At 54.8% G+C, this 27,002-nt stretch overlaps 2 protein-coding genes across 5 annotated transcripts in view; both read right to left on the reverse strand.

Annotated features, from left to right (window-relative positions):
• DNAJC6 (DnaJ heat shock protein family (Hsp40) member C6) overlaps positions 1–3,432 on the reverse strand; it is a 52,312-nt gene extending 48,880 nt beyond the window's left edge. Inside the window, exon 1 of the mRNA XM_074906031.1 lies at positions 3,324–3,432. The gene's annotated coding sequence lies outside the window, so the exon portion shown is untranslated. The remainder of the gene's footprint in view (positions 1–3,323) is intronic.
• Positions 3,433–5,365: 1,933 nt separating this feature from the next.
• AK4 (adenylate kinase 4) lies at positions 5,366–25,556 on the reverse strand. 4 transcript variants are annotated; one of them, XM_074906032.1, is made up of 5 exons: positions 24,236–25,551; positions 13,195–13,314; positions 10,221–10,393; positions 9,177–9,295; positions 5,366–8,122 (listed from the first exon to the last, which is right to left on the reverse strand). In XM_074906032.1, the coding sequence occupies exons 1-5, from the start codon at positions 24,393–24,395 to the stop codon at positions 8,008–8,010; spliced, it is 687 nt and encodes a 228-aa protein (XP_074762133.1). In that variant the 5' UTR covers positions 24,396–25,551; the 3' UTR covers positions 5,366–8,007. The 4 variants fall into 4 exon arrangements, with proteins under 4 accessions (XP_074762133.1, XP_074762134.1, XP_074762136.1 ...); XM_074906033.1 differs by lacking the exon at positions 24,236–25,551 and adding an exon at positions 19,648–19,930; XM_074906035.1 differs by lacking the exons at positions 13,195–13,314; positions 24,236–25,551 and adding an exon at positions 19,648–19,930.
• Between the last annotated feature and the right edge of the window lie 1,446 nt (positions 25,557–27,002).

Consider the following 27,002-nt stretch of genomic DNA (forward strand, 5'->3'; position numbering starts at 1 on the left):
TTAGAGCTTTGTTGTGCTGGCTGCCATATAAAAACATTAAAAAACGATGGCCGAGGCATCAAACATTCGAAGATGATGCTCAACTCAGAGTATCTATTGACTTACATGTCCTGCATCACACCTAACTGACGCAGTTTGGGTTCAGGATGCAGTTTGGGCTCATCATTTCCAAACTAATAGTCAAGCAGACTCTACAAGGCTGCAATATGCTCTCTCCCACGATGCTGTTTTCAATCCACACAGCTCTCTGCAGTTTTGGAAGAATAGCTTGGACGCGATTCAAGGGGAGAGACACCCAGTTGCATTGGCGTGGGAACAGCTTGCAACAGATCATCCTGACTTTGGATGCAGGCTGCAAATTCAGCAGTACAGGAGCCAGAAGTCTGGTCCCCCGGTGACATTACAGCCCCTTTAAGCAAGGCAGGGGGCAGGGGCTGGGTACCAACACCCTCAGCCTTCTCCTGGTGACCCATTTACGCCGTGAAAGGCAACAAACCCAACTTTGCTATTTCATGCAATGCAAACTGAGCCTCTTGCGGATCCCGCAGCTTGGCCGCTCGTCTGGGAATGCATTGCTGGGATGCCTTCAAGAGGCCAGGCAATGGAAAAGCTCCATGAACATCCAGCTGAAGCGTGGTTGACTCAGCAGAAAGGATTCAAAGCAGCCTTCCTCTCCTGGCAATGCCTCCTGCGCTGCTGTCAGGGTTCAGTGAGAGCAGCTCTGTGCTGTGAGATGCTCTCCCTGAGGCTCCAAACAACCCTGAGCGAGGGGCAGGTGATGGAGCTGGGAGAAATTCAGGCCCCCACCCAGCTCCAGCTTGGGTTTTCAGTACCATCTAGGGCAGGAAATCATTTATCCCCACGTACGTTAACTCACAAAGTAACATCGCAAGGGCTCGTCTATACCACGTGGCTTTAAAATAATTACGCCGTGTGGCTCCCAGGCTGGGAGATTTGCGTGGATGTGCTTCAGTTTAAATACCTTCAAAAATCTGTTGGGGTGGAAAAGAAATGCCAGGAGTAAATGTGTGCAGAGCCGGCGAGCCTGCCTGCATCCTACATCCTACCCCGTGGTGCCTTCACACCTGCCCCCGCGCCGGGGCGGGGACCCGGGCACAGACGTTGTGCCCCAGAGGAACCTTTGCGAGCTGGAAAGAAAGTGGCTCCGTCTGTAAAGTTCTCCCTGAAAACTACAACTTGGAGAAGGGATTCAAATGGTTGGGACAATTTTTTTTTTTTTTTTTTCTTCAAAACACGGTCTGAAGAAGGGAATAAACTTCACAAGTTTCCCGCGTGGCAAAAAAAAACCCATTTCAGAGGATTTGGAGAAAATCCCAGCCCCCGCCTCAGTCTCCCTGCACGATTTGGTTCTGCACTCCCAATTTCTCCATCTCAATGCTTCCCAGCCATGATTAAGGGATGTAAGTGATACCGTTTCCCATCCTTATTACTTCTGGTTACTGAAGATAAGAACTTATTCAGGAGAAAGAAAACTATATTTTGTTTACAGTGCCTGTTAAAACAGGGCCTCATATCCTATTGTAATGTAAACTGCCATAAGAGTTCGTAAAATATTGGTTATCATTTAGTCTAAATAATAAAATGGAATATTTATAGCATTTTAATATTGAGAGATTCCCCGAGCTGCTTTATCCACCCCTGAAATATCATCTATAATCTAATTTATGCAGTGGGGCTGAGCGTGGGGTCAAACACAACCCCACAGTGTCAGCACGGAGCCCGTGAGCCCAGCCCTGACCCCCAAAGCCAGGCGGCACACCTGGGCACCAACCTCTCCCCCACTACGCTCCAGCGATTCCCTTCCCCACGTGGCCCCCGGGCTGCCACCATATTTCCGCAGCGAAGCGAGATGGCTTTTAGCAAATCCTGCCCCCCAAAAATCCCACGGCGAGGACTGGCGCAAAACGCCGCGCCGGGCACAACGGGAGGCCCCGGGATTAATCTGCAGCAGGGCAAAGCCGCCAGGCAGGAGGATTAGTCGGGTCAGCAATTAAACGTTGGCGCTGACGCTGCCGGCGGCGCGCAGGAAAAACCTGGGGCTCAAGGACAAAACGCAGTTCCTCCTTAAAGGCTGCGGCCGCTCCGAAATGCTGCATCTATCATCTGGGAGCGTTTCTGGGACCGTAAACAAGCCGGCTGTGTCATGGCTGGCTAAATATAGTGCAGCCCAGGTTGCCTTCACGCTGCCTGTGCCATCTGATTTACTTGGTACACTGATTTGATTTTTTTTTTTTTTTTTTTCTCTCGGGGAAAGCTATGACTAAGAGAAATCCACAGCTGAAGGGCTATCAGAAGATGGAGGCCCTAGTCCAACTGCAGAAGGTGAATAAAGTCTGTAGCTTGTAGAACTGGGGGCCTGTCCAAAATATTCCTCACCCTCCTCCTCCTCCCTCTCCGCCTCCTCCTCCTCCTCCTCTCCTTGGCAGTATCCAAAATAACACGATAGTAAGGACAGCCACAAATACATCAGCAAGACATTAAATACATCCTGATTTAAAGTCGCAGCGCTCCCGAGGTGATGCCAAGGGGGGGGCTGGGGGTAAACACCTACCTGAAGCAGCGGTGCCGTGGGGAGCAGACAGCCCTGACAGCCACCCCATCCCCTCCCGGAGCAAAGGCAATGATGTATGCGTTTAGCTATATATTTTTTAATCTTTTCTGGCCTGAAGTAGAGTTTTTAAAGGGACTGCAGCTCTGTGCTTGTCTCAGCATAATAAAAACGAGGAGGGGAGGGGGGGGGTGTTGAAGGTCAGCTTCACAGTGGATGCACTGCAAGAGGCTGGATATCAGCAGTTCATAGAAGCATTTATATACTCCCCCCCCCCCCCCAATTACCCGTCCTGTGGGAAGGATGGATGTGTTCAGATATAAGCTACAATTACGATTTTAAGCCTGAAAAATCGTTTCTCTTCACTGCCCGAATGACTTTCACAGACCTAACGTGGCCAAACACCGATTTTTGGGGTGGGGGAAGAGATGCTGGCGCTGTGCGTGGAGTTACCGAGGTAGCCAGAGCAGGAGGCAGCTCGAGGTTATCAAACGCTCTACACCCAGCTAGACATTGCTGAATTTCAGCACCTTCTCTCGCCGTCAGACAGCACTATGTGCTACCCTGCCAAGGGAAGCAGTTTTCAGTGCAATACCTTCCCTCCAACCTATTACATAACAAGACGTTAAAGCAGAGGGTTTTATTTTTGCCTCCCCGATGATTACTCAGCATAAATTTGCTGTAAACAACATCCCCTATTTGACCCTCTGGCTCTTCTTCCATCGCCCCCCGCTCATGGCTAAGCTTTCCTTACCTTGATTTTCAGATGCGTGCATCCTCCTCTCCCGGCTCCTGCGGCAGAGCAGCGGGGAGCCCGGCTCTGCTCCTTCCACTCGGCATTCGGTGGCAATCCCGGGTCACGGGGCGACAGCCACGGCCTGGGACGCTGCTGCCTGGGAACTGCGCGTCGCTCTGGGCCCGGCCGGGTTATATTTGGGATTATAGAGACTCAGGAAAGGATGAGGATGGAGGCAGACATATCACATCTTCTAAAATGTGGCATGGAGTGGGATCTGGAGTCTGCAGGTCTGATCCATCAACTGCAAGCCCAAGCAATCTTCTTTTTTTTTTTTTTTTTCCCCTCCCTCCCCCTGATTTTTTTTGCTTTTCGGAGGTCTCAGCAGGGATGCGGTGTGGCAAAGCTTTGCAGAGCTGGGAACAAGGCGAGATGCTGGTCAAGGCACTTCCCTGGGTAGCCAGGAAGACAAGCACGAGCTGATGCTATAAAGATGCTATTAATTACCCCAAATCCTTACCGCAGCATAACTACAGATGTGATGGGGTCAGTGCTATCGATGCCATCCCTTCCGGTAATTCCAGTTATCTCCCTTGGGCATCCCCCATCCCCACCGCATCGGAGGGTCCCAGAAGCTTTAATTTCTCTGCACAATGCCCGGGGGGAGCGGAGCAGTGTAAGGTCTGATGGGGAGATGACGGAGTTCAAGGCACATTTCCCCCGGGGCAGATACGTGAAAGGACCCGTTAAAATAACTGGGCTGTAAATAAGCAGCGTGGAGCACAGAAAGCAAATAAAGAATAATATGCTACAAAACTTACCTGAAGGGATCAATATTGCACAACACATAAAAATGTAAGGGAAAGGTGGGAATTTTCATGCTTTTAGTGTTTTTCTGAGATTCACAGAAATATGTAGCAGGGCCACACTGCTCTGAGGGCGCCGGGGTGGTTTGTCTGCGTGCCCGGCCGTGCCGGGTTTGGGTGCGTGTCCCCTGTGGCTGGGGAGAAGCCCCCCAGTGTGGGGGAGAAGCCCCCCACTGCATGCTGTAGGTCAGGTTGCAGGGACGGGGACACCCACCCTTGTGCCACCCCAGCTCCCCTGATGGCACTCGGGGAGAGACGAGGCTTTGGTCTCAGCTTGATTTTGGCACTCACATTCCTCCCTGCTTTTTGAACTCCAAACTTTTGTTTTTAGACCGAGTTCATTTTCTAGCTTACGTAGCTCTTTTCCCTCCTTGTATTTATCTGTCCTTGCGCCCTCAGACAGAGTTGGGTGGAGGCAAACACATCCCTCCTGCCTCCGGATCGCCACGATCCTGAACCCTGGCATCGCTCCCTCCCCTTCTCGCCGGGTTCTGCTCCTTCACCCAGGGATGCCAAGGCTGACCCTCTGCTTTCTCACCTCACCAGCAGTGTTCTCGCTGCTTATCACCCTCTTTTTTGTTTCTCCTCATCATTCCTGAACCTCTGCTTACTCCAAACAGGGGACCGAGGGCCCTGAGCTGCTATTTGGGAATTAAAGAAAAAAGCAAAAAACAATTGGATCTGCAAGCCAGTAGCAATGGGTGGAGGCACTTCAGTTTATGGCTTTTAATTCCTCTACCAAAATACACGCGACAGATTACACGGGCCACAGGCAATTGCTGTGCCTAATGCTCTGCATTACTTTTATCGGGTGAAGTTAAATAGGAAAAATAAAAACCACTTTACGTGCAACAAGGATGGGAGGGCAGGAGCAACCAGCTTCACCTGCACTGTCAGAACTGGCTTTTTAAGCAGTATTTGGGGTTGCATCAGATAAAGGAGATGGCTGTAAGACAGGACCCAAGCAGCAGTACCGTGTCCAAGCCCAAAACCTGGGGGATCCCCTTTGCTGAGGGATTTTCTCCTGTGTTCAAGTGGGGACACCTCTTCTGTCCTCAGCTCCTGCAAAGAAACCCCAGGTGAAAAATGACCTGCTACCTGCAGGCACGTCCCACAGCCTTGGCGCAGGGGAAAGGCTCACGCAGCAGCCCAGCTTTCCCCAGAGATCAGCTGTAGCTCACACACAGACACGGCCAGCACAGCGATAAGCGGGAGAAAAATTTTATTTACATCTTCCGAGCAGTAACACAGTTGCAGTGATTCACTGGGAAGAAACTCCAGGAAGAAAACTCGGCGTGACGTGCCAGCGGTGACCCTCCTCCCACCACACAGTATCTTGGGTCGGTACAAAATCGCTGTCGCTTTAGAAAAGGCGTGAGATTCACAGTAAAGTACCAAAGGGGAGCGCGGCGGGGACGAAAGGCGAGGGACACGTGTCGCTCCGGGACCTCATCCCTGCTGGTATTTGGTCTATGAAAATGCACCGTACAACTCTTGTTGGGAAAAAAAAAATCTATCCCGAGGGCTCGAGGCATGCACGGTTGTGGGAATTCTACATCTACAACAGGGCTCAAAGCCTTTAAAACAAGTGCTCGGGCGGCTCTCCTGGGGCAAAGGCGTCTGCAAGCCCTGTCCTGCCGCCGGGCGCTGCGTGGGCCGAGCCTCTCCCCAGGAGTTTTGCAGCAGGGAAGGATGAGACGCAAGAGCCAGATAAGGGAAAGAAGGCAGCAGCCCCCCTGCCCGGCACTCGGTCCCGGCAGAGCCGCCCACCGCGGCCAGGCTGCTTTTATAGCCTAAAAATACCTCCCCATCATCTCCTGCCCAACACTGTTAGGAAGAAAACAGCACACACGTTTTGGCTATTTCTAGATTTGTGTTTAACAACGGCCCAGACCTTCGTCCGAGGGTCATGGGAAAATCTGAAATCTTTCTTAAATAGGATTTCATTGCAGGGTGGAAGATTTGTGTCCTCCCAGCCCGGGAGCTCTGGGGAGGGGGAAGGAAAGGCCCCCAGGGACAGCAGTGAATCCCTCTGCTCCCACCCAGGAAATTCCCATCCCGAGGGGGATGTGGAGACCTCCCCTGCCACCACCGCATCATCGCTCCCACCCGCAGGCGGACGCTGAGCAGGCAGAACACGGGCAGAGATCTCGCTCGGCTGATGCCCGACGGCTTCTGGTTCTGTTATCAGGAGAGAGCCGGGGCGAAAAATACCTCAGACAGAGAGAAAAATCATCAGGGGCTCCTCAGATAGCACGAGGAGGCGGGTGGCTCAGCAGGGATGAAAGACTCCCAGGGATGGGCCGAAGCTTCACACGCGGAGCCTGGGTGTCCCTAAAAAAGCCAGTCAGCTCCCCCTCCCCTGCCCCAAGGCCACTCTCCAAGCAAAAATAAAAACAGTGACATTTCAGCAACAGAAACTTGCCCAGGCTGCTCTAATTAATCAAACGGGTGTCAGGGAGTGACAGCTTTCCTGCCCTCCTGCTGAGCCACCCATGGCAGACTGCAGCACGCTCTGCGAACGCAAGCAGCTTCGTGCAGAGCTCCCAAAAGTTGATGCTGAAATTCAGCACTTTTTTTTTTTTTAAACCTTTAAAAATACACATCTTGCTTTTTTTTTTTTTTTTCTTAAATATATAGTCTATAAAATAAGGCAACTCAAGGAGACGAAAAGAACGTCCCCATTGCTTAGGTACTGCATCCTACCACCGAAGAGGGTTACAGTACTTCCAGTTGAGAAAAGCCACTCCACCCAGCCACAAGGCTCCTGCCCATGAGAAGAGGAGCAACATGCTCAAGGTGATGCTGTAAATCTCCGGGAAATGCCTGGGCACAGCCCTCAGCAGCCCCTGCACACATCCCGAGGAAGGGAAGGCTCTCAGCCCTCGGGGGGTTCGTGGGGAAGGAGCCACTTCTGCCAGGGATGCTGCAGCCACAGCAGGAACTGCTTAGGGACCCCGACATCTCCAGGGGACCTCAGGGACAAAGGCAGCACAGAAGATGGAATGACTTTGATTTCTCCCCAAAACTGAAGCACACATCAGAATAAATCTTTGGGAGAAACTCTTACAACGTGACTGTATCTTGTAGCACTAAAAGCTATAAACAAGGTAAGCACAAAGGAGTGCAGCTCATCCCCAGCACAGATCCTGCTCAGTGTCACAGCATCTCATGACAACTCGACTGTACAGCAGATTCTCAGAAGAGGGGTTTCATCTCTATGGAAGAATCACAAGTGTGTGTTTTACCTCCAATTTTTTCCCTCCCTTACCTGTATTAAAACTGGAAACGTGATCATCACATTTCTGAGCTTCACGGTTTGCACTTTTTCCATGTTGCTCACCAGTTCCCGCGGGGCTACGTCTTCATTTTTAGAGCTTTATTTCTCTGAGAAGTAAATCTAATAGAAAATAACTTATAGAAAAATCCCAACCTAACCTAGCGAGTAATTTGCAGTGAACAGTACTGTGGAGCAACAGGATGGCACATTGTAGGCTCAAAGAGAGCCTGGGCTTTGCACGGGGGCGGCAAGGACATCATGGCAAGCTGGGTAAACCTGGTATGATCATTACCCAGGTTTGCATCACTGATCTGTGTGTGTACTTGGGCCGTAGGCAGAAATACTTTATAGCCTCAAAAGAGAAAAAAAAACCTTATTCTTGCAGACTTGACCTTATAAGCAAAGATCTTTTGGCCCCAATACTGGCTATAACCATGTATCCACCAATGTCACTCAGTACACCCGGGGAAGGGACTTAATCTGAGCACGGCCCCAGCACCACGCAGAGAAACCAAATCCATCATCAAATTAACTCTTGGTCCTTGGCGCAAGCTGTTTAGTTCTCCTCGTCCGAGACAATGGGTGGGATCTTGCTGGAAAGCAGGGTGTACACGTACGGCCAGATCTTGTTGGTCTCTGTCCCCGAGAAGGAGTGAAGGATGCCCCTGCTCCTGGAAGAGAGATGGGAGGAGAAGTCAGCACCAGCCTTTCCTGAGGTTGGCTGGGGACAGCCCGGCCAGGCTGGAAGCTCACCGATGGCTTTTTGGGTGAGAGGAGAGGAATAACGGGGACGAGCGGCGTCTGCTGCGCCCAGCTGCGCTCACACATGGATGAGCCAAACCCAGGTAAGCACAAATAATCACATTACCCACGACGACAGCTCACCCTCATCCCCCTAAAGACCACTCGCTCTCTAAAGCACTTTATAGATGTAAATCCGCAGGATTTATTCATGTGCCTAAACGAGTGGGAAATTCAAGGCCCCATTTCTCCCTCCTCCCCTGCAAGGTCGCTTTTGGCCCCCCACGGACCACTTCTGCTTTTCAAAACGGCCCCGGGCACCCGCTCCCTTTCAGCCGTGAATTGTCACCCTACAGCAATCCATCTATTCCAGCTCAGCCAGGGGATGACTGTCCCAAACCACCAGCAGCACAGCAGGGACAAGCCCAGGAACAGGAACGTGTCTGTGCTGAGAGCAGAGCCACCGAGCCAGCCCTGGGGTCTCTGCCCTCTTCCCAGTCATCCTGCACTTTACCTAACGTCTCTAGGCCCTGGACTGATTTTTTGTGACGGCACAGCACATACTGCCCTGGATCTGCACAGCGCAGGGTGAAGGGGTTTAGTCAGAAGCAGGGTAGAAAGCAGCTCGTGGGTGCGTGCAGGAGAGGAGCTGCTCTCTGAAAAACCACCGCCCCCCCCAGCCCGCAGCCCCTCGGCTTGCTCAGCGACGGCTCCGTGTGGGCAGGACAGGGTCTGAGCCCTCTCAGAGGTGCTCCATCTCTTGTGCTGGAGGACACCCACCCAAAAAGAAGCTAAAACTCTTAAGGGGTTGGGTTTTGTGGCGCTGATGGGCAGCACCTCTGCAAAGCAAACAGGCTTCCCACCCTACGCAGCGGAGCTGGGGGGCAGAAGGGATTTGCAAGTGCCTCCTGCCGCAGCCAAAAAATCCCTCCCAAAATCTGTTTTTATGGGCACGCTGTCGTTTATTCGCCTGGTCCGACTCACTTGTACAGCTCTATTACTGGCTTTGCAGCATCTTTGTATTTTCTGAGCCTGGCAGCAACGGCCTCAGGTTTGTCGTCCTCGCGCTGGACCAGCGGCTCGCCTGTCAGGTCATCGACGCCCTGGGGGAAGGCAAAGACCACCACGGGGATGCAGCCACTGGCCCCGCTGCCTGCGCTGCAGCTCCCGGCCACGCCACCGCTGCCAAATGCCTCGGTCTGCTCCGCATGGATCGAGCATCCTTGGATGGCATTTAACATAAAGCCCATTTTCCTAATTAACATTTAGCACAACTCTTTCAGGCTGGCTCCCGAAGGCAAAGTGCTCTGGTGCTTGCTACCCAGGATTTCTTCCCCAATGCTTTTTTACAGAGTCCCAGAACCATCTGGGTTGGAAAAGCCCCTGAAGCTCCTCCAGCCCAGCCATGACCCTCCCCCTGACCGTTCCCAACTCCCCCAGATCCCTCAGCGCTGGCTCAGCCCGACTCTTCAACCCCTCCAGGGATCCCGGGGACTCCCCCCTGCCCTGGGCAGCCCATTCCAACGCCCAACAGCCCCTTCTGCACAGAAATCCTTCCTCAGAGCCAGCCTGACCCTGCCCTGGGCAGCTTGAGGCCATTCCCTCGGGGCCTGGCGCTGGGGCCTTGGCTCCAGAGACTCATCCCCCCTCTCTGCCCCCTCCTGGCAGGGAGTTGCAGAGGGCCAGGAGGTCTCCCCTCAGCCTCCTCTGCTCCAGACTGAACCCCCCCAGTTCCCCCAGCCGCTCCCCAGCAGACCTGTGCTCCAGACCCTGCCCCAGCTCCGTTGCCCTTCTCTGGCCACGCTCGAGTCATTCAATGGCCTTTTTGGGGTGAGGGGCCCAACACTGAACCCAGGAATCGAGGGGCGGCCTCCCCAGTGCCGAGCCCAGGGCTCAGATCCCTTCCCTGTCCCTGCTGGCTACTGCTGACACAAAACGATCTCAGCTCACACACAGAAAGGCTCCGCTGATCTTTTCCTTCTGTGAACTGCTCCCAGCCACCGCCACCGCGACGCTAGGAGCTCTTACCTGGATCTGGGGGGGGTTGAAGTCCATGTTGTACACCCTCCCACTGCCGGGGTGGACCCAGCGGGCGCTCAGGCGATCTTTCAGTGTCTCGAAGGGTATGTTCAAGCTGATCACCAGGTCCAGCTCGCAGATCCTGTCCAGCGCCTCGGCTTGCCCCAGCGTCCGAGGGAAACCTGTGCAGGCACCGCAACAGAAAAGGGCTGTCAGGAGAGGCAGGAAAGCAGCAGTGATGGAACCAAAACCACCCGCCCCGCAGCCCCGGAGCTGCAAAACCACCACAGCTCCTCGCTATAGCACAAGCGGCGTGAAAGACAGGCATCTACCATATGGCAACAATAAAAAATAGCTCCTACAGCACCGACTCCCGAAATACAACACACGGGTCGCCGTGGGCTTGTGTCTTCCTGCAAAGTCGTGTCTGGTGCAGGGCTGGTGTCCCTGCACAGAGGCTGGAGGTGAATAAGAGGGAACAGGCAACAACAAAACGGAGATAAATGCTGGAATTACAAAGAAAAACCCCAAGGAAACAAAACGCTGTGCAGAGATGAGTAACACGCTGCTGGTTTACACGGAGGACATCAAGGACACTGCGGTAAAATGGTTTGTACAGCCATCACCCAGCTCTCCAAAACCCCCATCCTCCGAGGCACCGGGTGGTACCTTTTGTTCCAAAAAGCCAGTGAGCAGGAGCATCCACTCTTGCCACCGGACTGCAACCAGGGGTGACTCCAAGCCGGTCTCCCCTCCAGTTTTCTCTGCTAACAACAGCCTTTTTTTCATTTTTTTAACCTTTTTTTACATCTGTAAAACACTCTGAGAGCTCCCAGGCTTTTCCCAAGCAGAGTATTATTAGCTGAGAGCTTGTCAGGGCATCGGCACAGGGAATGAATCAGCCATTATGAGAAAGAAAACATAAAGTCAGTCTGTTATTTATATTATCAAACGGACCACTTGAAATAAATACGCTCCTTGTCACAGTACTGCTGGAGTGGGGCTCTGGCTGCAGCCACTGCTCGCACCCCCAGGCAGATGAATTCCCCCAAAATTAGGAGGAACGTGACGGTGCAGGGCTGCCAGCATCGCTGCTGCCTGCACTCAGATTTTAATTTTGGGGGCAGCCTGTCTCTCGAACATCTTGGTATAAGCAGCGGTCAGCACACAAGGCGGGCAGCTCCCCAGATGCTCGTTACCAGCCCACAGCTGGAATTGTTTCACCCTTGCAGCGCCCTCCCTCCGCGGGCCCTCTGGATGCAAAGCCGTGATGAAACGGGAGCCGGTCCCCGGGCAAGGCTGCTGGGGGTTGTACCGTGAGAAACCAGCATCCTGAGCTGCAAGAACCCGCATCTGAGTGTGTCGATGCAAACCCCCATCAACGTGTTGAAACGCCAGAGTTTTAAAAGAGCAAAATATTTACTTCATAGAATCCCAGAACCATCTGGGTTGGAAAAGCCCCTGAAGCTCCTCCAGCCCAGCCATGACCCTCCCCCTGACCGTTCCCAACTGCCCCAGATCCCTCAGCGCTGGCTCAGCCCGACTCTTCAACCCCTCCAGGGATCCCGGGGACTCCCCCCTGCCCTGGGCAGCCCATTCCAACGCCCAACAGCCCCTTCTGCACAGAAATCCTTCCTCAGAGCCAGCCTGACCCTGCCCTGGGCAGCTTGAGGCCATTCCCTCGGGGCCTGGCGCTGGGGCCTTGGCTCCAGAGACTCATCCCCCCTCTCTGCCCCCTCCTGGCAGGGAGTTGCAGAGGGCCAGGAGGTCTCCCCTCAGCCTCCTCTTCTCCAGACTGAACCCCCCCAGTTCCCCCAGCCGCTCCCCAGCAGACCTGTGCTCCAGACCCTGCAAACAAACTCCGTTTATGCAACACTTGTTGCTGTAATATTTGTTAATTGCCACATTCCCTGATGAATTAAGTGGCATTGTTGTAATAAGAATGAAATTTTAATAGTGAGGGTTTACAGGAATCTTCAAGGCAGCCTGAACCTACAGGGCCTGAGGTCTCTGACACTCACCCTGTGAGCCCCGAGGGACAAGGCTGCCAGACACCCCCCAAAATTGCTGGATCCCTGCTGGGGTGAGAAAAGCTCATCCAGATCCCCTGGCACAAGCCACCCCTCCTCTGGGGCCACACAGGGCCATGTGGGGAAGCAGCCCAGCTCTACCGCCCTCCAGTCCACGGCACTACACTGCCGACTTATTTTAGTTGTAAATTATTTTGTGTTTTCCCTATCAGGAGCCTGCGAGCACTCCAAAAGCCCGAGTTATAAATCAGCTGGCTCAGTCTGATCTCTGTACGCAGTGACTCTCTCAAAGAGCTCCGGCAGATTGGCGAGGGAGGGTTTCTCCCCCTACAACAGCCACGGCTGCCCGTCCCCATGTCACACCTGCCTGTGCCCAACACCAGAGGTAACTGGGACCTGCCCAGCCCTGCCCCATCCCCTCCCCAAGCCCCAAAGCAGTTCCTAGAGCTGCCATCGGTCCTCGCCAGCTCGCAGGCCACCGGCAGCGATGCACCGCGGCGGCTGGCACGAGGCTTCACCGCCGAAGGCTGCAGACCCCCAGTGAACCCTCCGCTCCTCCTCTCACCGCCTGCCTCGCCCGCCCCTCAGGTGGCTTTTGGCCTTGGGATGAGCACCTCCTTCACGCACATACAGAGATGGAAAGAGGTTTTCCTTGGCTTGCCTCCAGCCCTGCTCTGCTCGCTGACTCCGCTTTATGAAACACCCATCCCCTCTCCCTGCCCGTCCCTGGGCGCGTGCCAAGGGCTCAGCTGGACACACACGTGCTGCTGCTTAGGGCAGAGGGAAAAAACACCCGCAGGCAGAAGTCTCTGCTGGCAGGTCGGCTCCTGCCTCTCCTCCCACGACCAGCAAAAGCACCTTCTGGTTTTTCTCTCTCCTGGTGCTGCCAAACCATTAGCAGCAAAATAATCTTTTAAAGGGGGCTGGGATTTTCCCGTCCAGAGGGGACTCACCGTCGAGCAGCCAGTGCTGCTCTCGCCGCTTCTCCAGCTCCGTCATCATCACGCGTGTGATGACGTGGTCCGGCACCAGAAGGCCTCGCTCAAGGTACTGCTTTGCCAAGACACCAACTTCTGTTCAAGAGAAGGAAAAAAAAACACAAAAGAAAGAAAAAAAGAAAAAAAAAAAAAGAAGCAGCATGACATTTCCGCTTAAAAAATATCGCTCCCCCTCAAATTCTGCCTGTGCTCCCAAATCCAGGAGTGTTTTGGCAGCATCCCTCTGCTCACAGCTGCTGCTCCTGATAGCCGGGGGCCACGCGGTCCTTTCGGTGCTGCAAAAATGGAAATGCCTGAAATCCCCCCCCCTCCCCGAGCAGGACCACGGTGCCTCAGAGGTGCCTCAGAGGAGACATTTCCAGAAAAGCCAGGACAAATGATGCATTTGAGCGATGCTTGCAGATCCGGCAGCACTCGGCTCATAGGCACAAAGTTTCCGTGCACAACCAGCATCAGAAAAAGCTGGCGTCATCACTGATAAACGATCTGAAGAGGTGCAAATTCACAGTTTCCCATGCGAAACATCAGTAAACAGGCACTGTCAGCGAGCTCATGCAAAACCCAAACCTCAAAGTGTTCGTTAAATTGCTCCTGAAAGCAGAAGTTTCCCATCCAAAGACTTCAGAGCCTCAACTTAAGATACGCTCAGATAAGAAAATTATTTCCAAGATCAAATCCTTGAGAACATAATTGCGGTGTAACTGCAAGGTAAATATACGGTACCAGGCTCCTGCCTGGCTCTCCCCCGCATCGCTCAGCTGGAGCTGACAACACTGGAGGAGAAGCCAGCGGTGGTTTCTGCACAGGTAACACCAGGTCTGGATCCACTTTCACGGCAGCCTGGCATCACCCGGGCAGCCACTGCCAGCAGGTTTGTTATGGGCTTATTCTGCTTATATTTTGATTGCAGCTGGGGTAAAGCAGATGTTACTTCAAGGAGAAATGCAATAAATTCAGTTGGTTCTTACATTACAGTTTGCCTGCGATTTTCTTTTAGCCACTTGAAGGCACAAAGAAACTGGAAAATGCAGATGTTCTTTGCCACCGTGTGTGACAAGTCCTGATCCTGTCACCAGAAGACATCTGGCCTTGTCCTCTTGGACCAGGACAAGACCGACACCCCTTCTGCTCTCTTCCCGCAGCAGCTGAAATAGCACTTGTCACCAGAAATGAACAATTTGGCAATCAATTTTTGCAAGATTTCTGGTGAGGACAGCACATTTTAGCCCTCCCGACGTATGAGTCCTCTCTAAAAAAAGCCACAGGATCCTGCATTTGGAGGCAGGCTCCCGTTTTCCAGATTGCAGCAAGATGGCAACGCGGGCGCACGCACCTGGCCGCGGGCTGAACTCCTGAGCTGCAGGAGGGTTTGGGTTTTGTTTTTTTTTTTGCAAGAGACACAGTTCCTGGAGAGAGTTCATCTGATCTAACGGGGGAACCTGACGCAGCCTGCATGGATCCCCCCTTGGGATCGCGAGGCTGGGGTGTGCTCAGGAAACCTCACAGGCTCCTGAAACGATCTGCAGAGGATGCCTGGCAGGAAAGCGGAGCAGGTCAGGGCTGCCACGCTCCCCGCTTGGAAACCGGCCTCGGGAACAGGGCAGCAGGCGCTGACTCACCAGCCCGCGGGGCTGAGTCACCGCCAGGACCGGGACCACGTCCCCCTTCCTCCGCTCCACAAAGGCATTTCAGCTTGCCCCGCTGAGCAGCTCTCTGCTCCGAGCCACCGTGGCTGCCAAGCACCGAGAGCAGAAAATACCTTTTCGCAATGACAACTTTGTTGTCGCTGCCCGTACGTCACCAGCGCTGCTGGCAGCTCTCCTGCTTGGGAAAGCAAAGGACACGGGGATGGAAAGAATACACGACGTCTTATGCAACCAGCACGGAGACCTGCTAGGGCATAAATATTATTGCATCCGCCTACATTTTTTCATATTTATTCACATGGTCTGCACATTGCCACAGGCTTGCAGGGAACGCGCTGGCTGGCGGGGCAGAGCTGCTCCTGGGGCAGAGCCGCGGAGGCTGGAGCTGCAGCAGAAGGTCCCGCTCCACTCCGAGGAGGGCTGGCCATCGAGGGACCAGCTGCTGCTCAGCGGGGCTACTGGAGCTGGAAAACAGACCCAGCCGCAGCTGTGAAGTCTGGAAGTAGAGGGGAGGCCCACGGCTCGGCATCACGGAGGCCGCGGTTTTCCCACGCCCCTGGAACGGGTGGGCAGCTCTCCACGGCTCCGCGATGGAGGACTCCTGCGGCTGGGGATGCTGCTCCTCCGTGCCCCCCTGGGTGCACCGGGGAGACAGGCCAGCGTGGGGGGCATGCACCAGCACTGGGGTGCACATAGCAATGTGGGGGGGCGTGTGCCAGCATGGGGGGAATGCACTACCGGGGGGTCCACGCACCAGCACAGGGTGCTGGCTGCTTCCAGACGCCTGCTGGAGCCTCTCCCTCCTCCAAGGCACAGGCGGCACCACACTCTTCCTCTTGCCGAGGAGGAACGGGCACGTATTTTGCCTGAAGGACCTGCAGAGCTGCCTGGTCCCCAGACCCCCCAACACCAGGGATGCTCCGGAGAGCATCATCCCTGCAGCACAGCTCTGCTCCTGCCGGGTTTCTTCAAGGCAGCCCCAATTTATCTCCAATTTTTACATTTGCTATCCCCCTTCCCAGCCATCCCAGCCATCACCCCCGGAGCCCATCCTGCTCCACACAAGCCCCCCCAGTGCAGCAAGCCAAAGGGGAGCAGGGTTTGGGCAGTCCTTCCCCAGCCAGGTGGAGGAACCCGGTGCCCCCACATCAGGACCTGGGGCTCACCCCTCTTGCACTGCACTGCACCTATCCCAGAACCAAAATCCCCATTGCTACGGCCAGGTCCAGAGAGGGGTTGCACACAGTTACACCAGGTAGCAAGGGGCTCCTAAGATGCTACTCGGTGCTGCCTGAGCTGGCCCAGCAGAGCCCGGCTCTGTGCAAAACAGCCTTGACTCCCAGGCTTTATCTCATTAATCTAATGACCGTGAGTTTAATCCACACATGGGATTTCAGGCTCTCTGTGGCTTCCCCCACGCGACCCTCATCGGCAGCCATCCCTCCTTATCAAAGCAACACTGAGTTACAGCCGAGGCCACAAGCAACAAAACAGACACCCAGGACCAGGCAGGACAGGCTGGAGAAGAGGCTGTTCCCAAACACGGCGCTTGGCAGCCTCCAGACCCTGCCAGATAACCCTGGACTTTTCTGCCCTATGGTGCAACCTTTGACATGATTTTTCTTTTTATTTAGGCTACAGCAACGCAATCTGGAGTTAACAGAGAGGAGAAACACTGGGTGGTTAATAGGGCACCGGCTGCAGCCGCCTGTGCACCAGCACTGTTAAGCTGCAACAACCCAAGGTGGCCGGGGCCAGATGTCACCCCGGTCTTGGGACCTTGGGACCTCTTTCCTGATGCAGATGCTGCACCCGGGGCCCTCGCTCCCACCCCATCTCTGCCAGCAGGACATCGCTTTGGGGACCCAGAGCCTGGTGCAGCCCCAAATTCAGGCTTGTTGGACAAGCAGAGGGGTCTGTCTGCGGGGCAGCAGCCAGCACCGGGGGAAAACCCCGTGGCCAGAGTATCGCTGCCGGTCTCGCACGTAAAGATAAAGCACCGACCCTATGGAAAACCAAAGGGCTGGCAGGTTGCATCTCCTGGGCTCAGTGCACAGCTCTGCCAGAGAAGACCCTCACCCATGGGGAAGGTGGGGAGAAGGACTGTGGGGCTGGCACACAACCCCCTTGGCCTTTCTTTTGTGCTCGCTTTGGTCAACGCTAACAAATGAGATTTGTCACGAGGAGGGGACGCCTCCAATGAACATCAAAGGGAAGAGTGGGACAGACACAAGACCCACATATCTCTCAGGGGATGCAGACCCTCAGCCAAAGCCGCTTGGAAAAAAAAAAAAAGTTGTATTGCAAATTAACTGCCCAGTCTTGCTGAGAGCCCAGGACGCTGCCGACGCCAGAGCTGCCAACGTCACCTGGGTACCACGGCAAGTACGGGCCAAGGAAATGGCTCACCACCCTCCAGCAGCCCTCCCTAGCACCAAAAGCACAGCTTCTAAGTTTTCCAAGACTTAAAATCCCTTTCCTACAGCAGGGCGGCCACTCACTAAGCGAGCCGCTAACTAACAGCCAAACGCAGGGTAGCGGATGTCACTCAGAGGGTCGCTGCGGCAAAACTTCAAGCACTTCAGCGGCGGCCACGCGTTCAGCCTCTTCGCTGGGCTGCAAAGCAAAGTCCTGCTCTCCTGAGACCTCCAACTCCGGTGCCAAACCGGGCACGCTCTCTGCACCGGGCGGCTTGGGCTTCCTCGGCGGCCGGAGCCCTCCACGCCACCCGAGCCCGAACCCTGCAGCCACGGGTACTTTATATCATGCAAGGGCAAGCAGGAAAATCCCGTGTCTCGATGCCTCCTCACTGTCCTGAGATTACTCTAAAAACACCGGACTGACGGGTCCCTTCGGGGTGACGATTCTGTAATGAATCTGTTTGTATGTGAGGGCCCCAGCTCCCCTATAACGCAAAGCCAGCGGCGCAGATGATAAACTCGGGAGGAGAGTACTTCCACCTAGGCTCCCCCAGAGCTGGCACGCTGCAGCGCGGGCGTGTAACAGCTTGTCCAAAACAAATAGCCAAAAAAAAAAAAAAAAAAAAAAGCAAATAGCTGCAGCTTACTGAGAGCTGTAACCAGAGGCTGAGTCAAAGGTGGGACCTGAACGTCACGCAGCTGTACCAAACTAAGGCTGATTTACTTCTGAGTAATTTTACCCGCATTTCTGTGTTGTTTTCTTTGGGAAACTGAATTTACTCGATGCGCTTTAGGACACACCTTCAGCTAACTCCGTTCACAGCCCCCTTCTTCCTTCTCCAGTGTCCCCAGAGAAGCTCTACAGCGAGAGTATGAACTGAAATACCAAATTCAGGAAAGACAGTCACTTAGAGCTCGATCATGCAAGTCCCCGGGTGGGCATGCAGTCTCTCCGCGCTGCCCTGCTCCCGCACGCCTCACCTCTGCTTGCTTTTCACCCGTGCCTTTTGTCCTTCAGCCAAAGCAGTCATCAGGATCTTCCTAATTTTGAGCTTCCCTCCAAAGGAAATATTATTGTCTTTTTTATTTATAAAAGGAAATTTGGATATTTTTAAATGAGTGACAGCACTGCGTGCAACACCCTCGCTGGAGCATGCAGCTCTCCAAAACTTTACCCTCCCTTTTTTTTCCTCCCCCTTTCTGTTACCCTTCCAAAAAAGGGAAATCTCTTCTAGTTTTCTCGGCTTGTTTTGTATCGATACCGTTTTACCGTTCCCCTGCCCGGTGAGTCAGCTTCCCCCTTGGGTCGGGCTTTCACACATTAGCAGAGGAGAGAAGGAACTGCTGGAAAAAGAAACAGGCTGGGATTGCCTAAGGGAGGAACCCGAGCGCAAGCTGGGGTGCAGCACGCCCGCCCCCGAGCACCCCTGGGTCCGGGGAGCATCTCCCCAGTCGACAGCGCTGCCTGGGGCACAAACACAGCAGAGACCAGGGGTTGTCCCAAGGGCTTTGGAGAGGGGTGTCAAACACGGGGCGGGCAGGAGCAGAGAGCTGCCCTGGCCCTAAACACGGCATATCCATTCCTCCCTGCCGTCCGCGGACTGGGATGACTCTGAAAACACCGGACTGACGGGTCCCTTCGGGATGATGATTCCACGATGATTCTATTTATATCAAAGGATCCCACCTCCTCCGCCTCCCCGCTTTCTGGGAGTTTTATAAGGATGGGGGGACACGCACCGGCACCCCGTAACACCCCGGCACATCACGGCACCCGGCCGCAGCACCCCGTGACCCGCAGGGAATTTTCCAGTGGGGTTTCCCTCGTGGCACGTCCTCAAACCATCCCTCCCCCTGTGGGTGCCACACAGGCTCAGCGTGCACCAACATTTCAGCCATCTGCCGTCGAGCCCTTGGCAGTTTTACCCCATTCCTGCGCAGCCACCTGAGGCAATGGAGTTATTCGTGACACGCCACCCGCGTCCCCGGACGCCGCCGTTAACCGTCGGTGCGTGAGCAGGCGGGTTATTCATACCCACCCGCCGCAGGGATGAAACCATTGCGCGCCCACAGCTTCCCAGGGCATCAGACCCCCCTTTGATCGGGCAGCTCGGGGTGGAGGGAGGCAGCGGACCATGAGCTGTGTGCCAACCCCACGGGGAAAAAAAAAACAACCCGCGGCGTATCCGGGGGGGGGGGTGTGCGGGGGGTTCCCCATAGCATCCCCATCGCCGCCCCGTCGAAGAGACGCGGGGCTGGAGCCCCCCACCCTGGAGCCGGTCCCTGCTGTCCCCATCTCCCCCCCCCCCCCCCCGCGACGGGGCGGCCCCGGGGGCACTCACCGCCGCCCCCACGGAGGCTCTCCCGCAGGAACTGCCCGCTGGAAAGATGCTGGAGCCCGAAGCTACGGGCGATCCTCTCGCACACCGTCCCCTTGCCCGAGCCGGGGGGTCCCAGCACCACCGCCCGCAGCAGCTTGGAGGCCATGACCGGCTGCCGGAGCCCGGCCCGGGTCCCTGCGGGGCAGGACAGCGCGTCAGGCGGCCCCGGCCCCCCCGCGCCGTGCCGAGCCGCGCCGAGCCCAGCCGCTCCCCCCGCATCCAGCCGCCGCCGCGGCCCGTACACATCAGCAGGGCGGGGGGGGAGGACGGGGGGGGGGGGGAGCACCGGGCTGCCGGCGCCGCCCGCCCGCCCCCTCGGGCCGCGGCACCCTGGGACTTGTAGTCCCGCAGCCCGCCCGCGACGGGACCCCCGCCGCACGGCCCGGCCCGGCCCCGGGGGGGCCCCGGGGAGGTGGGGAGGGACGGCGCTGCGGTTGGGGCACCGGGGGACGGGCGGGCGGTTGTAAAAAAACACCCGGTGGGGCTGTGGGCGGGCGGTGCACGTCCTGCACGGCCACCACGCCGGAGCTGCTGGGCGGGGGGGGGTGACCCCAGGGTGACCACGGGGGGCTGCGACCACCGCTGCAACCGCACCGGCGGCGAAGGGACAGGCTGCCGACACAGCCTGCGAACGCACAGCCTTAAAAAACAGCCTGGGAAAGGTACAACCCGCAAACGCACAGCCCGCAAAGACAGCCTGACACGCGCAGGCTGCAAAAAAACACAGCCTGCAGAGACAGCCTGAAAAATGTACCCGCTGTAAACGCACAGCCCGCAAAGACAGCCTGAAAAACACACAACCTGCGAACGCACAGCCCGCAAAGACAGTCTGAAAAATGTACAACCTGTAAAGGGGCACCCTGCAAAGACAGCCTGAAAAATGCACAACCTGTGAACACACAGCCTGCAAAGACAGTCTGGAAAATGTACAACCTGTAAATTCACAGTCTGCAAAGACAGACTGGAAAATGTACAACCTGTAAATGCACAGCCTGCAAAGACAGTCTGAAAACTGTACAACCTGACAACACACAGCCTGCAAAGACAGACTGGAAAATGTACAACCTGTAAATGCACAGTCTGCAAAGATAGTCTGGAAAATGTACAACCTGTAAATTCACAGTCTGCAAAGACAGTCTGGAAAATGTACAACCTGCCAACACACAGCCTGCAAAGACAGTCTGAAAACTGTACAACCTGACAACACACAGCCTGCAAAGACAGTCTGAAAAATGTACAACCTGTAAATGCACAGCCTGCAAAGACAGTCTGGAAAATGTACAACCTGACAACACACAGCCTGCAAAGACAGTCTGAAAAATGTACAACCTGTAAATTCACAGTCTGCAAAGACAGTCTGGAAAATGTACGACCTGCGAACACACAGCCTGCAAAGACAGTCTGAAAAATGTACAACCTGCAAAGACAGCCTGCAAACAGCCTTCAAATGTACAGCCTACAGACACACAGCCTGGATAGTCTGCAAATGCACAGCCAGCAAACGTACAGCCTGCAAGCCTACAGCTGGCAAACATACAGTCCACAAGCATACAACCTGCAGATGCAGGGACGACAAAGACAGTCTGAAAAATGCACAACCTGCAAACACGCAGTGTGCAAACGCGGTCTGCACATGCACAGCTTGCCTATGCACAGCTGGCAGACATACAGCTTGCGATCGCACAGCTGGCAAATGTACAGCCTGCAGATGTACAGCCTCCAAACGCACAACCAGAACACATACAGCCTGCAGAGGTACAGCCTCCAAAACGCACAACCAGAACACATACAGCCTGCAGATGTACAGCCTCCAAACGCACAACCGGAACACATACAGCCAGCAGAGGTACAGCCTCCAAAACGCACAACCGGAACGCATACAGCCTGCAGACGTACCGCCTCCAAAACGCACAACCGGAACGCATACAGCCTGCAGATGTACAGCCTCCAAACGCACAACCGGAACGCATACAGCCGGCAGATGTACAACCTCCAAAACGCACAACCGGAACGCATACAGCCTGCAGAGGTACAGCCTCCAAAACGCACAACCGGAACACATACAGCCTGCAGAGGTACAGCCTCCAAACGCACAACCGGAACACATACAGCCTGCAGAGGTACAGCCTCCAAAACGCACAACCAGAACACATACAGCCTGCAGAGGTACAGCCTCCAAACGCACAACCGGAACACATACAGCCTGCAGATGTACAGCCTCCAAAACGCACAACCGGAACGCATACAGCCGGCAGATGTACAACCTCCAAAACGCACAACCGGAACGCATACAGCCTGCAGAGGTACAGCCTCCAAACGCACAACCGGAACACATACAGCCTGCAGAGGTACAGCCTCCAAAACGCACAACCGGAACGCATACAGCCGGCAGAGGTACAGCCTCCAAACTCACAGCCGGTGGATGTACAGCCTGCAAAGATAGTCTGAAAGATGCACACCCTTCAAACAGCCTGCCGTGCTCACGGGGTGACAACGGGACACACACTCACACTCAGGCACACACACTCAGACACACTCTCACATGCACACACACACATTCAGACACACAGCCCCCCCACTCACTCACTCCCACACATGTGCACACACACACACTCAGACACACACTAAGACTCTCCCACACACAGTCACTCACTCCGACACACTCACACACACACACACACACACTCACACTCAGACACACAAAGACTCTCCCCCACAGTCACTCACGCCAACACTCACACACACTCACACACACTCAGATACACACTAAGACTCTCCCTGCCCCACAGTCACTCACTCCGACACACACACACTCACACTCAGACACACACTAAGACTCTCCCTCCCACAGTCAGTCACTCCCGACACTCGCACACACACTCACATACACACTCACACACACACTCACTCAGACACACACTAAGACTCTCCCACACACAGTCACTCACTCCGACATGCACAATCACACACACACACATGCACGCACACACCTCACACACACACACGCACGCACACTCACACACACATCACACCCGCCCGCACACTGGAGGGCGCTGCGTGCCCACACTCCCAGGTGTTCCCTCGTTGCCGGGGTGTGTGTGTGTGTGTGAGAGGTGTGTGTGAGGTGTGTGTGTGAGAGGTGTGTGTGTGAGAGGTGTGTGTGTGTGTGAGGTGTGTGTGTGAGGTGTGTGTGTGAGGTGTGTGTGAGGTGTGTGTGAGGTGTGTGTGAGGTGTGTGTGAGGTGTGTGTGTGTGTGTGAGGTGTGGGGGTGGGGGTGTGTGTGTGTGTGAGGTGTGTGTGAGGTGTGTTTGAGGTGTGTGTGAGGGGTGTGAGGGGGGGGTGTGTGTGTGTGAGGGGTGTGTGAGGTGTGTGTGAGGTGTGTGTGTGTGTGTGTGTGTGAGGTGTGTGTGAGGTGTGGGGGGGTGTGTGAGGTGTGTGTGTGAGGTGTGGGGGGGTGTGTGAGGTGTGTGAGGTGTGTGTGAGGTGTGTGTGTGTGTGTGTGTGAGGTGTGTGTGTGAGGTGTGGGGGGGTGTGTGAGGTGTGTGTGAGGTGTGTGTGTGTGTGTGTGTGTGTGTGTGTGTGTGTGTGAGGTGTGGGGGGGTGTGTGAGGTGTGTGTGTGTGTGTGTGTGTGTGTGTGTGTGAGGTGTGGGGGGGTGTTGCACCCCCAGCGAGACCCCCGGGGTGCGGCAGGGCCCCGCGTGCCCCCGCTCCTCCGTGCCCGCCCCGCCCCGTCCCCGCGGGCGCGTGCCTGCGCCTGTGCGTGCCCCCACGCCGCGCGCCCCCGCGCCCGCCCCCGGAAGCGGCCCGTCACATGGCCGCGGCGGCGCTGCCATAAACACACCAAGATGGCGGCCCTCACGCCGCCAGCCCGTGCTGCGTCATGCCGCCCCCCCCGGCCCCGCCGACCGCCGCGCCCGCAGGTGGGTCCGGCCCGGCCCGGTACCGCCCGCCGGCGGGGGAGGGAGCGGGGCAGCGGAGGAACGGGGGAGGGGGGGGCTGCGGCGCGGGGGGCGGCGGGGCCGAGGGGCGCGGCGCGGTTCCCCCCCCCCCCCCCCCCCCCCCTCCTCTCCGTGGCGCACTATTATTTTCCGGGCGGCGGTGTTTACGCGGGCGAGGCCGCCGCCCCTTCCCCGGGTGGGTTCCAGCGCTCCGGCCGGCCGGAGGACGGTGAGGCGGAGCGGGGGGCGCTGAGGAGGGCCGTGAGGGAGTAGTTTACCGCGCGGGGCTTCTCCCCGTCGCTTCCCGCCCTGTCCCGTCCCGCGGCGGCGTTACCCGCCGGCCTCAGGTAACGCGCCCCGGGCAGCGCCGTGAGGGAAAAGTTGGGAGGGAGCAGCCGCGGCGGCCCGGGGACCGTCACTTCTCGCAGCCTCCCCCCCCGCTCCTCAAACACAACCTCTGCTCCCCCCCCCCCCGGCACCGAAGCCGTGTCACGTCTCGTCACACCGCGGTATCCTCCTAACTCGCTGTTTTATTTTCTTTCTTCTCCAGACTTCTGCAGATTTGGGTTAAAATCGCGCGAATGGAGATGATGGAGATGAGGTTTGGTACCTGCGAGCCTCCCGAGCTTCTGCGGAGGCAGCGAGAGCGGCTTGTGGGACTCGAGGAGGCTTGACCTGTGCGTATGGGTGGGGAATCGCAAGCCTTGCGGGTTGCGGTCAGGGCGCAGCAGTCGTTCCGGCGGTGCGATGCTAAAGGAATTTTGGTTCATTTTTTGGGTTCAAGTTTTTTAAAAAAAAAAAATACAAAAAACACAGAATCGCCAGCCCCAAAGGGGCAGGAGGTGGAACCTGGAGTTTAAAAACCAGCCGGACAAACTTAAAAGGCTTTCAAAAGTGAGAACTGGCAGCAGACACTGGAAACTAGAGGTTTGTTAAAAAAAACATATGGAAATATGCGATGCTTCAGCAATAGCAGGAACAAAAATGTGTGTTAGGCTCCAAAATTCGTGTGGGTTTTGCTTAAAAAAGGAGTTCTTCAGGTAATAATGGGGAATCTACTCTTTTGTGTCAGGTCTGTGTATCTTCAGTCTGACTGAAGCAAAGCAAAAATCAGCATGTGAGTGTTAGATGCAAGGAAACAACTCATATTTGTGTTGGACTAAGAGGTAGATCCTCCCTCTCTCGAGAAAATGGCATCAGCCCTTAGGATATGTGTGTAACTCAAACAGTCTTTGTGCCAGAGGGTGCCGGGGAGGAATTGTTCACCTTTGTGGTTATTTATCTTCTGCCTTTAAATAGCTTAATGGTAACTGCTGGAGCGCGGAATAAAATCTGGAAACAGTGGTAAAGGCATACTTGAACTATAAAATAGCGATTCTTCTGTCAACACTTCAGCCTGGGAAATGTAGGATTGGGAATCGTACGTTTCATGCTGTTCTACTGAAATCTGTAGAATTTTTCTACTGGAATAGTAATGGTGTTGTAAAAACACCTTCAGGTGAGAGCAGATGGCTCATTAGTTATGCAGCTTCCTTCCTTTTCAAAAAGTCACCACTGTACATACAGAATTCATTAATATTTTTTTACCAAGTTTTTTTTTGTTTTTCTAGCAACAGCAGATTCTCTAATGCTTAATCTACAAATGGTGGTAAATCTGCGAGTTCTAGGCTATATGTTTGTCATCTGTGTCGTCTGGCGTCAGGATTGCATAATCTGTTGACTGTCCCCTTTTTATGTAATGTATGTTTGTAGTTTGTTTTAAAATGTACAAATATTTTTTTCCACTGCGTGCTTCTCCTCAGATATTTCATATTTGTCTCTCTGTTGCCCTCTTGAGTTAAAAACTTGTAAGACACAGTTTTGATAGCTGGATCCAGCGGTGCGTTACGTATTTCTCTTTTTAAAAACAGCCTTCGTAACATCTCGGGACATGCTCTTTGCCAGGTAAGTTTAGAGTGTTACACTTTTGGAGTTTCTGCTTCCTCCTGGTAGAAACGTGAGAGCTACTGGTGAAGTCCATCAACATCATAAAGGAACTTTTTATAAAAATTTAGTAACACGTTATCTTCTATTATGTAAAACCGTTGTGGTTTTTTAAACTCGGTTCGGAACTCTATGTATTTTGATTACCTTAACCAGAGGGGGGGGGGTGTGTGTAGAAATAGTTCCATGATCTTTTCAGCAGTGCCTGTTTTAAGGGAAGAAAGAAAAAGGGGGTGTAAAATATAGGTTGATATAAACTTAGAATCCATGTAGCTTGCAGTGGAATTGTTTATTTCACAATTTTGGATCCCGTGACCTAAAACTCCCAGCTGCATACTTGAAGCACCTCAAAGCCTTTAGGCCCCCCCTTATCCGTCCTGTGGCTGCGGTCCCTTGTGCGTGCCCGGTGCTGGCTGCCGCTCCCATCCAGGCTGTTGGGAGGCACAGGAATGGGTGTCTGCGCCGCTGGCTCCAGAAACTCCTGTGACAGACTCCCCGTGAGGCCCAGCTGAATGTGTTCACGGTGCTGTAAAATTCCCCTGCCCGCTGGCGCAAGCCTGGCAGGCTGGGTGCAGTGTGCAGCGTGGTCACGGTGTGGTGCTGCCCTCGTCGTGGCGCCCTTGGTGATCCCGCTCCTCGGCTGTCACCGGCCGTGAGGCTCTGTTAACTTGCCTGGCGCTCTGCCACCGTACCCACTGACTGTCTGGTTCCTGACATCCGATACTAAAGTAGCATAAACCAAGTGCTGCTGTCTGGCTCCAGGGAATTTAAGGGGATGATAGGGGTGCCCCCATTCTCTCTGGTGAGAGCCGTAGAGTGGTTAGTTGCCCTTTTCTCCACTAAATCCAGTGTTGGTGGATTTAGTTAGAAGAAGCTGCTCCTTAAAAACACTTTGAGCTGCACTGCGGAAGCCACCATGGTTAAGATAGCACTAATTATCTGGATAATTTTCTGGACTGAAACCTCGGCTGCAAAGCCATTTCTGTTAAACACTCCTGAGCTTTTCACCCGGCAGCTGGGTGTCTGTTGGAGGTGATGCGGTTTTTTTGGGGACATGTAGGGGTTGAGGAGACAGAGGACGTGCCTGCTGGGCTCGGCAGTGTTGCAATGACTGACAGGCTGCCCTGGCTCAGTTATCACAGTGCTGATGCTGTCTCTTGTAAAGGTACAGTACTGTGATAACTGAAGGATGGCAGCCATCTGAGCTTCACAGGGCCCCGCGCCGCCACCTCACCGTGCCCCGGGGACTGACGGACGGATGCATGTACAGCGCAGCGTCCCCCTGAAGTGGAGTGTGTTCGTTTTCAATGTATCCCTTTGCATAAAAGTCCAAAGGTTAAGAAAATTTACATTTTACTGGAATAAAATACTATGCTTGATTGAGAGTTTCGCCT

The sequence above is a fragment of the Athene noctua genome, chromosome 5 (assembly GCF_965140245.1).
Source record: "Athene noctua chromosome 5, bAthNoc1.hap1.1, whole genome shotgun sequence".
NCBI lineage: Eukaryota > Metazoa > Chordata > Aves > Strigiformes > Strigidae > Athene > Athene noctua.